At 41.2% G+C, this 15,905-nt stretch overlaps 1 protein-coding gene across 2 annotated transcripts in view; it reads left to right on the top strand.

The window, feature by feature from the left end:
• Nucleotides 1-15,905, top strand: part of LOC117521500 (dipeptidyl aminopeptidase-like protein 6) — a 334,231-nt gene that overhangs the window by 82,743 nt on the left and 235,583 nt on the right. Inside the window, exon 1 of one of the 2 annotated variants that reach the window (XM_034182814.1) lies at nucleotides 546-751. The exons of the other annotated variant lie outside the window; for it this stretch is intronic. Within the exon in view, the coding sequence (XP_034038705.1) occupies nucleotides 695-751 (57 nt within the window). The 5' untranslated portion in view covers nucleotides 546-694. Of the gene's footprint in view, nucleotides 1-545; nucleotides 752-15,905 lie in introns of those variants that run through there. 2 annotated transcript variants of the gene reach the window in all.

Below are 15,905 nucleotides of genomic sequence, written 5' to 3'. Positions count from 1 at the left end.
CAAAGCTGCATCGTTCCCTCTCACACTGGCTCCTGGTTTCACTGGACAAGCTAGTTCTTCAGTCTCAGCACATTGATTGTGTAGATGGGACATAACTGGTTCATAAATAAAGCGACGGCGTTGCCTGTGCCAGACTTCTGCCCTGTTAGTCTCACTTGATATGTGTGGGTGTTGGGGCAGTTGTATTTTATGACGTGTAAAGACAGGCTGTGTAAATATAACTTCTATTTAATCACAACCGGGTTGCAGACCCGATTGATCTATTTCTTGGGAAAATATGCTCGTGCTGCACAAGCTCAAATCCACACCTCTGTGGGGAAAATTGCACAGCGTGCACTATGATGTGTGCAGCAACATTTTGTGTTTGTGCACCAGCTTATTCTGAGAAAAGTCTTGAGACAGTTTCATTGTGAGGGGAGCGAGCGAGTGGCAGGAGCAGCCTGAGTGGAGGAGACGCGTCCCTCTGGTTACCCCCAGTAGAGACAGGAAGAGCGTCTCTGTGATTGATCCGCCTGGTGAGGTGGGAGGGAGGCGTTGTGGTTAGGCTCCTGGTCCCCTCCAGGTCATCCTCTCCCCTGCTGTAGGGAGGCGGGATAGGCGTAGGGGAGGGTGTTCCTCAGACACCTCCAGCAGCTCAACCTCACAGTACAAAGGTGCAAGCGGTCTGAGCGGGAAGGCAGTGGCACCGCTCACCATGTCTGTCCTCATAGCCACCCAGCTGAAGATAGACACCAGCGCCTCCTCCAGAAGGGTAAGGGCCCTTTTAGCATGCGTTGCACGCTGCGGGGGGATGTCTGTGTTTACGGGTGAGGCTCCTGCTCCTGCCACAAAAAGGCTGCTGGCTGTTTTCAGCAGCAGCTGGACGTCTCGGTTCTTTTTCAGTGGGAAAAAAGTTCACATTTAATTTTCCTTCAAGTGTGGCATTTTAATGATGGGATGCTGTGAGAATACTTAGTGCCTCTTTTTTTAATGCACTGGGTTTTTGTATAGCAAAGTTATACTTGGATTGAATTTATGAGTTATGTGGATTTTTTTGTTCTCATTTTAATCACTTGAATGTATTCTATGCTCTTTGCTTGTCAGGAATTGCTCGGCTTTAACTAACTTGTCACTGGACGAGGATGAAGTGTCTGATAATGTGTGTTTTATTTCTTTCCTCCACCCTGTAATGTTATGAATGTCTTTTTTTATGAAGAATTAATTGATGCTTTAGTTCATAAAATGTGGTACAGCAAAAACCCCTGTTATATTTTTACAGAGCCAAATATGAAATTATCAGACATCCTAGATTGCACAATCAAGTCCAAAATCGGAAGTTATAATGATAAAACACAGAGCAAAACAGCAGCATTTCAATTTGACAATTTTCCTCAATAAATGACTTGCAGTGTATGATTCACATATTATTAACATTTTTATTGATTGACTGATTGATTATTGCAGCATTACTATGAAATTGTTAGAGGAAGTGAAAAATATTTTAGTAGAATTTTGAGCAGTCCATTTTTTTATTAAAAGGGGTTTTGCACATTCTGTCAAAATGTAGTTTCAGGATATGCATAAGTAATAAAAAAATACATTTTTCTCCTCTAACAGGAAAACACTGTACACTCGTATGAATTATTCCACAGGCAGACAAGTGTAGTATTCTGTGGAAAATGTCAAGTCAGCTGATATATATATATATATATATATATATATATATATATATATATATATATATATATATATATATATATATATATATATATATAAAGTGCATACTTGTGCAGAAAATATAGAAATTAATAAAATGTAGAGCTGCACCTGAAACACATCATGGTTATGACTATTCATGTAATGAACTGTTACATTTCATTCACTGCACCGATTATCTGCACACAAACAGACACGGGACAGCAAATTTTAAGTGACACGCTCCAGCCTGTTTGGTTTTTCTGCTCATCTTCCTCCAGTGCAGCTCCCCCCCCCCCCAATCTTAACCACAGTCTGTTCCACCACATCAACAAGCATTGAACTTCTTTTTTTTTTCTTTTCTCACCAACTTATCTGCTGCCATTTCAATATGGGCTTACGACATAACTTTCCTTCATCCCCAATGTTTCCAAAATATTGAACGCTGATTCTGTACTTTAAGTTAATGTGGATGTTCCAGCTGGCTGGTGCAATATGCTCCGTTAGTTTCAGCAGTTCATAGAGTTCCAGTTTACCCACAGCTCAGCGTGGCATGGGTGGAAAAACAAGTTTAAAGTAGAACAAAATTCCCACTACAATGTGGAAGATATTCATAAAAAGATGCATGGATGCAATGCATAGTTGAAAGACTCGGAATGTGTTTATGGTGGTTGTATTTGAATATAATGAGGTGAGTAAGACCTAAAGTGAATTCAGTAATTCCTTCACTGATTTGTGGAGGTAATCTGCTTTTGTTCAGTAGCAAGCGGTGGTAATAAAGTGATTTGTCTTGCAGCAAACACTAACTGAATTTATCATAGTTACAGTACACTGTGCAAAATGAGCCAAGTGTATTAATGTAATTTTCTGCTTCTATATCTCCCTAATGCGGCTGCTCCTGGTTGGGGTCGCTGCAGCCGATCATCCGTTCGTGCACCATCTCTCACCCTGTCCTCTGGATCTTCTTCTGTCACACCAAGCAGCTGCGTGTCCTCCTGCACCACATCCATAAACCTCCTGTTTGACCTTCGTCTTCTCTGCCTCCCTACCTGGTGGCTCCATGTTCAGCATCCTTCTCCAGACATACACCATATCACTCCTCTGCACATTCCCAAACCTTCTCAGTCTCTGTTCTCTTATTGTGCCTCCAAACAGTACAACCTGTTACGTTCTCATTGCTAATCCTGTCCATCCTTGTCACTCAAAAGGAAAATGTTAGCATCTTTAGCTAAGCCACTACCAGCTTTACCCCCTGTCTTTTTGTTAGCCCAACAACACCGAAGCTGTACAACATAACTGGTCTCACCACCATTTTGTAAACGTTCACTCTTGCTACCATCTACACCACCTCTCCTTGTAACTGCACCATTACCCACCCTCCCTCTCAGTCATGCATGTGTACTCCATCTTGCTCCTAACTTTCATTCCCCTTCTCTCCAGTGTGTACCTCCACTTCTCCAGGCTCGCTGAGCCCTGCTTTGTACTCTCATTGCAGATTATCTTGTCGCATTCCATGGAGACTTTTGTCTGATATCATCCATTAACCTGTTCAGCGCCAATGCATTTAAAGCCAATCCTTCATATATGAAGGGTTGAGACTGAATACCGTTTCAAGTCCACCATGAACCCATCCACTGTTCCTATGGGAAATCTCACCAATTTCACACTGTCCTCATTCATATCCTGCACCATCTTCACATACCTCTTTGCTTTTCCCAACTTCCCCATATAGTACCACAAATTTTTTCTTGTCACCCAATCATAAGCTTTCTCTGAACCCAAACACACACAGTGCAACTCCTTTTGGCCTTTTTTACACTTCACAATCAGTAGTGCTCTTTCTCAGTATGAAACTGCTCACAGATCTTAAGTATTCTTTTATTACTTGATGCTATGGCTTAGAAACTTTTTGTCTCTAGTTTCTACAGTTCTGCACATTACCTTATTATTTAAAAAAGTGGTACTAGTACACTTTTCCACTCCTCAGACGTCCTCTTATGTTTGAAGATCTTTTTAATCAGTCTGGTTAAAAACTGCCATCTCTTCAAACATTTCCGTCTCTCTGCTATGATGTCACCTTTCAGAACTGCCTTTTCACTGTTAATCTTCTTCATAGCAGTCCTTACTTCATCCTTACTAACCAGTCACACTTTCTGATCTCTCTCTTCATTCTTCATCTCCTCAAAGTACTCTCTCCACCTTCTCAGCACACTCACTCACACTATATTTCCATCTGCATCTTTTATCATACAAATCTGCTGCATATCCTTTCCACCTCCAGTCCCTCTGCCTGATCAGTCAGTAAAATTCCTGTTCTCTTTCCTTATGCTGCGTTCTTGTATTGATTTGCATTGATAGATGATGGTGTGAGAAGCAATTTACACTGTTACGGTGTGCGTCTGTCACTCTCACAGTGAGTGGTGGTGGAATTTTCCACCATATCTTCATTGACATCTCTACGGATCCCTGTCTCTGCCATAATCATGACTATACCTCCTGTGTTTTTATATCTTTATTTGTTGGAATCTGTGTGTCTGTCACAATTTATTACCATGTATTTTATGTTTGTTTATAATTACATACATTTAAATGAATTCAGTGGTGAATGATTCCTTCAGTCTCAGTTAAATGTATCTAATCTATTTATGGCCACAAAATAGAGAAAAAAGTGTCTTGTGCACAACTTTAAAATAAAATGGATTAATAAAACCATAGAAAAACTCTGCACATAATCCAACACTGCCTGCAGTGCAATAATAATAATAATAATAAAAAAAGATGTTGTTGTGGTTGGCTCAGCTCAGCATCATGGGAAAAAATTATGTCCAGCTAACACCAAATGGAAAAGTGGTGCAAAAATGTGATTACCATTGGTTGTAACAAAATCCATTTTGTTACTTCCATGTAGAGAGGCACAGTAATTTCCATATTCAACACAGTGATGTTCAGAGGAAATTAGTTATTACTGCACTCTCACAGACAATGATCGATTGATCTGGTTGCCCTTCCCTTCAATTAATTTGTGTGCCATTTCGTTGTGATGCATCTCACGGTGATGAAACTCATCGCTCTGTAGTGACACTGCATCTGATACAACCACATTCATTCTCAGATTAAAAATGCATTTCTTTATGCACGGAACATTGTGAGCTCTGCATTTATGGCATCAAGTTCAAATTAAAAGGGGACGAACTATCGCTAAATTGTGCGTTGAGTCTCACAACATTAAATAACAAGAGCAGTCAGAGATTTCTGACATCAACTAATCCGGATGCGGATCACCTCCTAAATTCAGTGGCGTCTTCCATGCCCTAATATCTATCTGTGGTGCAAATTTGCTGATAATCCGTGACGTAGTTTTGAAGTAATCCTTCAAAGCCTATATAAAGTGAATCTTGATCCAGAATCCGCATCTGGATCCATATCACCTCCTAAATTCAGTGGGGTCTTCCATGCCCTAATATCTGTGTGTGGTGCAAATTTGGTGAGAATCCATGAATTAGGTTTGATGTAATCCTTCAAAGCCTATATTAAGTGAAACTTGATCCAGAATTAGGATCCGGATCACTTCCAAAATTTAATGGAGTCTTCCATAGCCTAATATGAGGTCTGTGAGAAAAGTATCGGACCTTTTCATTTTTTGCAAAAACCATATGGATTTGAATCACGTGTGATTGCATCAGCCAAGCTTGAACCTTCGTGCGCATGCGTGAGTTTTTCACGCCTATCGGTTGTGTGATTCTCCTGTGGGCAGGCTTTGTGTGAGCACTGGTCCACCCCTCTCGTCGTTTTTTCATTGTCAGAAGAATGTCTGAAGGACTGCTGTTTTGTTGCATTAAAATTTTTTCAGAAACTCTGCCAGACAACCAGCTGGAAACCATTTCGAAGATTTGGTTGGCTTTTGGTGAAAATTTTATGGGCTTCAGAGAGATTAAGGATTGTTACTGCCGCTTTGAGGACGGCCCACAGCGCCGGAGGGCGCGCCGCGCTCCGAGCCGCGATTGAGAGGCTGAAAGGAGCTGATCACTTCCAAATTTAAGGCTCTGTTGATGCAGGACGTCGTGTAACTAGCAGAGAAGTTTCATAAGAGGTCGGGATCAGAACTTCATCGGCACATTCCACTGTTAAAGGAGATTTTGTAATGAAAGACGTGCGGACGGATTCACGCGTCAGGACACAGCCGCTCATGACGCTCGACAAACAACACCTCCGTGTTGGAAACCATTCGTAAGATTCAGGCGGCTTTCGATCGCTTTTCAGTCGAGTGAGTATCAGAGAAATTGTTTAACAGCTGGGCATGTTCCAACTTGTCCTGTAAGGCTTCCAACATGGAGGTGTTTTTTGTGCCACCGCGCCATGAGCGGCTACGTCCTGACGCGCAAATCCGTTGATGATTCGATGATGTTATTATGTCCTTGGCGGACGTAATCACACACACACACACACACACACACACACACACACACACACACACACACACACACACACACACACACACACACACACACACACACACACACACACACACACACATATATATATATACTCAACAAAAATATAAACGCAACACTTTTGGTTTTGCTCCCATTTTGTATGTGATGACTTCAAAGATCTAAAACTTTTTCCACATACACAATATCACCATTTCCCTCAAATATTGTTCACAAACCAGTCGAAATCTGTGATAGTGAGCACTTCTCCTTTGCTGAGATAATCCATCCCACCTCACAGGTGTGCCATATCAAGATGCTGATTAGACACCATGATTAGTGCACAGGTGTGCCTTAGACTGTCCACAGTAAAAGGCCACTCTGAAAGGTGCAGTTTTGTTTTACTGGGGGGGATACCAGTCAGTATCTGGTGGGACCACCATTTGCCTCATGCAGTGCAACACATCTCCATCGCATCATCCGTGAAGAGAACACCTCTCCAACGTGCCAAACGCCAGCGAATGTGAGCATTTGCCCACTCAAGTCGGTTACGATGACGAACTGGAGTCAGGTCGAGACCCCGATGAAGATGACGAGCATGCAGATGAGCTTCCCTGAGACGGTTTCTGACAGTTTGTGCAGAAATTCTTTGGTTATGCAAACCGATTGTTTCAGCAGCTGTCCGAGTGGCTGGTCTCAGACGATCTTGGAGGTGAACATGCTGGATGTGGAGGTCCTGGGCTGGTGTGGTTACACGTGGTCTGCGGTTGTGAGGCTGGTTGGATGTACTGCCAAATTCTCTGAAACGCCTTTGGAGACGGCTTATGGTAGAGAAATGAACATTCAATACACGAGCAACAGCTCTGGTTGACATTACTGCTGTCAGCATGCCAATTGCACGCTCCCTCAAATCTTGCGACATCTGTGGCATTGTGCTGTGTGATAAAACTGCACCTTTCAGAGTGGCCTTTTATTGTGGGCAGTCTAAGGCACACCTGTGCACTAATCATGGTGTCTAATCAGCATCTTGATATGGCACACCTGTGAGGTGGATGGATTATCTCAGCAAAGGAGAAGTGCTCACTATCACAGATTTCGACTGGTTTGTGAACAATATTTGAGGGAAATGGTGATATTGTGTATGTGGAAAAAGTTTTAGATCTTTGAGTTCATCTCATACAAAATGGGAGCAAAACCAAAAGTGTTGCGTTTATATTTTTGTTGAGTGTATATATATATATATATATATATATAAAAAATCTTCCCCTTCTCCTGACTCTAACCGTGACCCCCCAAACTGCCCCCGTCACCCTACATTTTGTGTCCCTGTCACAAAATTAACTTGTTCCCCATCACAAAAGCACCCCATTTTCATACGCCTAACATGAAATCATAGATTAATGTACTTTTCATAACCCAGTTTCACGAACTGGGTTGATATATATATATATATATATATATATATATATATATATATATATATATATATATATATATATATATATATATATATATATATATGGTGCATCCGTAAGTATTCCCAGCACTTCGCTTTTTCCATATTTTGTTATATTACTGCCTGATTCCAAAATGGATAAAATTCATTTCCCCTCAAAATTCTACACACAATACCCATAAAGATGTTTTTGAGGTTTTAGAAAATGTATTAAAAATAAAACAATAAGAAATCACATGTACACAGTCTTGTATAAAGTACCTCAAAGTGATACTTGAGTGAAAGTTCAAGTATCTTTACCATAAAAGTACTTTGGTAAAAGTTAAAGTCTAGTTTAAAAATATTACTTGAGTAGAACTCTTAAAGTATCTGACATTTTCTGTACTTAAGTATCAAAAGTAAATTTCTCATATAAAATTTATGAGTGGATAGTGAAACGGTGACAGAAAAGAAAATCAGTGTGGTGTCTGGATAAACCAGGAGGGGGCCTCAGCCCCAATAAAAGGCTGGATCCACCTCTGGTGGAGCAGTTAGTGGCGGGATGAGTGAGCAACAGGTGGATGTATGTAGCTGTAAATAAAGTTGCTGTTCTTTTACTGAAGATGCAGTCTATTTCCTGGAAAACCCAAACACACAATTATTTTGATTCGATCCGATCCCGTATCGATTTGGGTTTTTTGAAAAACTGTTTTAAAACCATTTTTTGAGCTGTTACCAGATTGTCTAGTTCTGCAACATATTAGTACTACTTCACAAAATTTGGCTCTCAAAATGCATGCAATAGTGTTTCAAAGAGTTATAAATTTGAAAATTTTCAGAGGGAAAATGGCCCCGGTCTCCCCTACAAAACTTAGGAGTACTTTTCTCCTGCAGCAGGAGAACTTAGGAGAAATTTTCTCCTGCAGCAGGAGAACGCAGCTATGGGAAAAGTTCTCCGACACACCAGTTAACCTTCGTGCACTGTCCCATGGAAATGGCACATTATGAGGAACGAAAAAACCCCCACTGTGAATTAAACGGTGGACGACTCTTTTCTTACTCGCAACAACAGAGTCCCAGTAGTCATGACTGACATGTTTAAATGGCTTTGACTGAGGCTGATGAATAAATTGTGGACGCGCTGCTTCTAAATCAGAACCAGCACGTCCACAATCAATGTAGAGAAATGATTATTTTTCCATTTGAAACAGCCACGCCAGCAAGTTTTATCAGTACTGAACTTCTCCCATTAACTCTGATCATGTGCTGGACTCCAGCATGAGCCGATCCATGTGCATGTGTGTGTGTGTGTCAGCGTGTGCGTGTTTGGAGTCCAAAGCGCAGATGGTTTTCACCCTCCACAGTCTTCCTCAGTGGTGGGGGGGGGGGGGGGGGGGGGGGCGCAGATTCAACCTGTCATATTTTATTTATTCATTTATTTTTGTCTTTTAAACTTGTTTTATGTCAAACACGGCACTTGATGCTGCAGAGCTGGAAGACGATGCGCTCCGGCTGTGGAGGACTGTATCTGTGCCCGTTGTACAGATGCACTCTGGCTTGCTCAATCAAATTTCTTCTACTTTTATATTGTAGTAACGAGTAACAAAGATGTTTAAGGAAAATGTATCGGAGTAAAAATATACATTTTATTAAGGAAATGTAGTGGAGTAAAAGTGAAAGTTGCCAGAAATGTAAATAACAAAGTAAAGTGCAGATATGTCAGAATTCTACTTAAGTACAGTGGTGTCAAAAGTACACACATTTGTTACTTAAGTAGAAGTATAAAAACACTCTGGTAAAAGTTGAAGTATCAACTTGACCTCTTTACTCAAGTAAAAGTGAAAAAGTATGTGCTCCAAAACCTACTTAAAGTATAAAAGTATAAAGTAACCTTAAAAAAAAAAGAAAAAGGTAGATGCCGCTATATGAATTGAAAGCTTAATTTAAAAACTGATTCGTTCTACATGTGGCCCAAGACCCAAAACCCAAAATTACCCCCCAACACCACCTGCACGAAAATGTTTCAATTCTAGAAGCTCTGAAATGCAATCTGGGACTATTCCAGACAATAAACTGCAGTGAGTGCAGCATCCATTTAGTGAAGGGAAAAAAAACTTTCCTTATTCAGATTCATTCCAGTAGTATTCTGCTCTTACTAGGATGCAGCAGTTTTCTAGTTTGGCAGATAGTTCTGGAGGAAATCACTGAAGAAATTAACACATTGACAATATGGTTTGACCGAAACAAACTGTCATTAAACTTAAATAAAACAGGGATGAATTGGAGGTGTAAGAGTCACTAGGTGTTCACAGGAAACATTTATTTATTTCTGTATGTATGTATGTTCATTGTTAGTTGCTTTTATATTTTATTTTCTGTTGTGTTTCTATTCAGGTTCTTTTTGTCTCTTTCTCTGAAATTGTATATAATAATTATCATTAGATTATTAATATATAAACAAAAATAAATTTAAGAAATATTACAATTTGAAAACAAATGCACCCGAACGTGAAGACAGCTGGAACTGCTTCATGCTAACTTTTAACATTGAAAATGCCATAGACATGCTAACGTGTTAGCGTCGCTCCCATTTTTAAGTTATAAAATACATCTATCAACTGTTTCAGAAGACCATAACAGGTCGGTTTAACATAGAAAAGGTAAATAATACTCACAGAAGTATGCTCTTTAGGGTTTTAGCGGGGGAAAATTAAGCGAAAGAAAGAAAGAATAAACGAAACAATAGGTTGAAGCATTGCTTCAATCTGCAAACCACTGCTTCGACTGGTTCAAAATCCATTCCTTTATCTTCATTGATCCATGTTTCTGATATAGCAATTATGTTAAATTTTTTTTTTAATTGACTTAAATATTCTTTAATGTTGTTAAAGTTTGCATACAGACTTCTGCTGTTGAAATGGATTATTGATCATTTGTTATCCGTTTTAATGATCCGATTAAACTGTTCATCTGTATAATAGCAACAACTGTCATTAATATTTGAGAAGAAATTATTGTCCGGGTCTATATCGTGCTCCAAGTCCAGTACATTGTGGTCTGTGTATTTAAATGTTCTCAGTTCTACTTTTCCATGATCAGCAGTCCTTTGAGTTATATCCTTCTTGTCTCCAGATGTAGATGATGTAGTAGATGAATAGGTTCCTCTGGTCTGTGTCATGGTGTTGTGATGTGTTTGTGTCCTCATACCTTATTGGTCATATTTGTCCAGTTCCTTGATGTTCCTGATTACCATAACCTTCACTTGTTCTGGTGTTCCGTTCAGTTTGATGAATGTTTTGCAGTTGGATGTCCATGTCTGTTGAATTTTTCCCTGCTTTTTTAAGAGACGAGCTTTCCTGGCGATGTCTGCGTTTCTTTTGGTCAGATGTTCATTGATGAATACGTTTGTTCCTTTGAGTTTCCGTCCCTGTTTTAACAATGCCATTTTATGTTTTCTGTTGACAAACCTCATTATAACTGCTCGCTTGTCTCCATCCTCTCTCCTGGGCAGGGGGTGGCACGCTTCAATGTTATTACAGTCCATTTGAATACCTTTAGATTGCAGGAAGTCAGCCACCTGTTGTTCCACTGAGCTGGCCTCCTGCTCGTTGGCCTCTCCTCCGCTGTCTTCTGACACCGCCCGTGCGTAGGATCGAGGTTTAATATGAATTCCTGTAATAATAACGTCGTTCATCCTTGTGTACTGTTCCAACTCTGCAACACGGTTCTCCAGGTGCACCAGACGCCGGTCTTTCTCGGCATTCTGGATCCGGAGAGCCTTCACTTCTTCCACCAGCTCCATAATGGATTTCTGCTGCATTTTAACAACAGAGATTTCCTCAGACAAAAAGTCCAGGGACTTCTTGATATCGTCTCCCTCCTCCGCCGTCAGTGCCTTCTTCGGACCCATGGTCAGATAAATCCGCGCTGGCACCTCGGTAAAGCCGCGCCGGTGGATGTGCGCTGGCACCTCGAGCTTCCGGTGGATGTGCGCTCCACCGGCGCTGAAGCCAAGAGTAACGAGGCTGTTTGTTTTAAAAATGTAAGGAATAGAAAGTACAGATACTTGTGTGAAAATGTAATAAGTAGAAGTCGGAAGTAGGCAGAAAAATAAGTAATGGAGTAAAGTATAGATACCTAAAAAGTGTACTTAAGTACAGTAACGAAGTATTTGTACTTCGTTACTTGACACCTCTGCTTAAGTACAGTAATGAAGTATTTCTACTTCATTACATTACAACACTGCATGTACATAAGTATTCAGGGCCTTTGCCATGAAGCTCAGAATTGAGCTCAGGTGCCTCCTGTTTCCACTGATCATCCTTGAGATCTTTCTACAGCTTAATTGGAGTCCACCTGGGGTAAATTCAGTGGATTGGACATGATTTGGAAAGACACACACCTGTCTACATATAAGGTCCCACAGTTGACAGTGTATGTCAGAACACAAACCAAGCATGAAGTCAAAGGAATTGTCTGTAGACCTCTGAGACAGGATTGTCTTGAGGCACAAATCTGGGGAAGGGTACAGCAACACTTCTGCTGCTTTGAAGGTCCCACTGAACACAGTGGCCTCCATCATCCATAAATAGAAGAAGTTTGGATCCACCAGGACTCTTCTTAAAGCTGGTCCCCCGCCTAAACTGAGCGAATGGGGGAGAAGAGTCTTTGTCAGGGAGGTGACCAAGAACCTGATGGTCACTCTATCAGAGCTCCAGTATTCCTCTCATGGAGAGAGGAGAACCTTCCAGAAGGACAACCATCTCTGTAGTAATCCACCAATCAGGCCTGTATGGTAGAGTGGCCAGATGGAAGCCATTCCTTAGTAAAAGGTACATGGCAGCCCACCTGGAGTTTGCCAAAAGGCACCTCAAGGACTCTCAGACCATGAGAAACATAGATAGTCATATGGGGTTTGTTGGGAGTATTTTTCTGTTGTGTTATTCTTGCTTGGATTTTGTGTTGGGGACTTTTTTTAATCTGGTGTCTGGTGTTTGGTGTTGGGTGTATCCCTCCTGTCCTCCTTACTCCTTGCCACACCCCGTTCCAGAACCTTCCTCCACACCTGTCCTGCATTTCCTCCTTAATCACTCCCTCTTTAATTAGTTATGCCTTTTCTCCAACCTAGTTGTGAGATTGTTGTGCCCTGTGCCTCTTTCAAGCATTTATTTTCTGAGTATTTAATCCAGTTTTTGCTTGCCCATGTTTTTGACAGCCCAGTCTCACATTTTATTTCGTGCTCCTGTCATGAAGTGAGTCAAATTTTCATGATGTCACATGATGTTTCATGACTCACTATTACTAACCCTCCTCCTTCCCCAACCCTAACCATAACCACCCCGACCCCCTGCTTCACTTTTAATTTTGTGCAGCCATCACGGAATGTATTAGAATGAATTTGTGCTGCCATGACGAAAATGAGGCACTTTTCGTGACAATATCACGAACCAATAGATTAATGCATATGTCATGCTGCTGAATCAAGACATGCCGTGAGACTGGGTTTTGACCAGTCTGCCTTATTACAGCCTGCCTTTTTGTGTACCAAACACAGCCTTGAACTGACATTAAACTCATCATTCTAACATCTGAATCCTGCATTTGTCTCGAACCACTTTGTACCATCGAGCCTAACATATATATATATATATATATATATATATATATATATATATATATATATATACACAATATAAGGTACTCTGCACAATTTTTAGACATCCCATAATTTCCATTATGTAATGGTCAAGTGTGGGAGTCGTGCTGGTGCTGTACAACACCTAGGGCTCTGGATGGCAACCCCCCAGGCACACAGTCGGTACATTTCCATCTTTCAAAGTATCCATCTATCTGCTGCACGCAGGTGAAATGTTGTCATTCCCTCGGCCTTCTCTATCTGCTGGGGTCCTCAGCAATGATGCACCTGCTCATGTGCGGATCTAACCTTAGGTGAAGTATTGGGTGGGGGGTTGGCGGTGGTTATGACTTGGTTGGATGTGTCAAAGGTATGCCCCCTACTGCATTCTACAAGCTGGGGATTACTTACTCTTCAGTCATTCTTCTTTTAAAAATGTGAAATTCTAATTCTGCATGTAGCAGCATTCATCAGTCAGTCTTCATTTATGCAAGACCCTTCCCATATTTTGTCACACTTTTGGTCAGCAGCTTGGGTGTGAGGATAGGGGGTTGCAACTCCTTCAACCTCCCTTCGAGATCTGCCACTGCTTTGTACTGCTGGATCACGCCCAGCGAAATAACGCCACATATCAGAATGTCACAGCTGACGTTTCTTCACTCACTTCAGCAATCTGACGAAGCACATCGTGGACGTGGTCCTGCAGTCAAACACCTCTGCTTAACTCGAGCAAACACGCGTGTGGAAGAGGCTCATAACTAACAGGAAATCGTCAATAAATACTACAACTAGTTTATCTCACAGGGAGCCAGTGTGCTTACTGATGGTGACAGCGAGTATAAATTCTGTGAAGTGATTAACCTTATTCACTTCAAACGGATCCTTTTCACTGGGGGGAGAAAATGAAGCGAGCTTTGCCCTGTGTGCTGTCTCATTAATATCAGTACCTTCTACCTGATGTGAAAAGCGTTTCCCATTTTACACAAAACTCATTATAAATATCATTCATGTGAGTAACATTTCTAAAGAAAGCCTGAAGGTGAGCACTGCCTCAAACATTCACTCATTCACACTCTGTGTTCAGTGTTGCCAGTTCTTGATGCTGATGTCACACGTTAATTTGCATATGTGGCATCACCATGTGGCAGCATTTCCAAAGTCCTGGCATGTTTGTAAATGACAGTGATGCATTAATTGATGGTAAATTCATTATTTCTGACTACACTGTGGAGCAGGTAGCTCAGTGCTATAAGGAGCTGGGCTAAGAATATGCAGACCTTGGTTTGATTCCCGGTTATGCTGTCTGTGTCCTTGGATACGACAGCTCATCTGCATTGTCCCTGTCCACTCAGCTGTAAATGGGTACCAGACTTGGCTGGGGAAGAATCTGGGATGGAATAACGTCCCATCCAAGGGGAGTCATAGACTCTAATACGATGCACGCTGATGAATTTGGTGATAAACAGTGATACCAGTGGGCATCAGGCCCTGTATATGAATTACTTCTTACTGACTATATACATGACAGTAGAGTAGATTTCGCTCCAGGGGCACAACAGACCATATTGACCTGTGACCTGTAAGCCTGAACCATATATTTACCTGAGTTAACCTCACTTACGTTGGAGCTGTAAAATGATTATAGATATTAAATGACTGCATAAGCATGATCTTGTAATATTGGCCAACTTGGTGGTGGTGGGGGCTGGGGTGGGGGTGGGGGTGGGGAGCGTCATCATACCAGAATCTAATTGTTTATTTCTTGACTCTTCATCCCTTCACCACGTGTCATGAAATTAGCCCATCAGGTGGTAAACAGTGGGAGCTCGTGATTGACTGGTGTGCTCATTCATATTAACATCTGGTCCATGTGTATTTGATTGAACACGCCTGCTGACGCATGTACACCCACGGAGTGCACGGCACAACCCACACTGTGAGCTGCAAACCGCCACCAGATCATCTTTAGTGTGTTTTCCCTCACCCCAAATAGGTTGTCTTCTAAAGAGCTCATTGTATTTGTCACAAGAGGTTTATTAAAGTCACCAAAGTGGCCACGAGTTGGCCACATTGTGCTGCAGTGCTGCACACAATGGTCTATAAATGCTCTTCATGAACAAAATATAACAGGTTGATGTTTCTGATACTTTAATGCACCATCTGTCTTACAACGATAATTCCAGACAATGACATAACTGGAATTTATGCTTACTAGCGAACTCATTCACAACATTGCTGTGTTTGTACCAATTGCCCGATTACTGTGACTTCTCAGGGTTAACTGTACAACTCACAAAAGAAATTGTCATCTATAATTAATAACAGCGCACTGTGATTAATAACAGCCCATTGTAATTAATTATAGCTGACAAGCTATTTCACGAGGCACAAACCTCTGACTCCAGACCTCCATCCATCTTTACCTTCAAATATCATCCTCACTGGTCGCAGTTCGACTCACTTTTTACACAAACACAGATACACAAAAAATGATATATATGAAATATTTTGATTAAAAAACATATATTTTTTTGCTGCTCCTGGTGGCTCCTGCTAGGATAAGGTGTGAATGGTGTGGCTGAAGTGTATGTGAAATATATTTTCCCAACAATAAGTTGCCTTTTTTTAAACATCTTTAATCATATTAATCTCCCTCCCAACTCTTCTGTACTTTGCTGCACGGTGAAACCGTCTGATAAGCCCGATGATTAAGTTCTGCACATATCATTCA

This window comes from Thalassophryne amazonica, chromosome 12, assembly GCF_902500255.1.
Source record: "Thalassophryne amazonica chromosome 12, fThaAma1.1, whole genome shotgun sequence".
Taxonomy (NCBI): domain Eukaryota; kingdom Metazoa; phylum Chordata; class Actinopteri; order Batrachoidiformes; family Batrachoididae; genus Thalassophryne; species Thalassophryne amazonica.
Note: the sequence above shows the minus strand (reverse complement) of the source record. Positions and strands in the feature narration are given on the sequence as shown.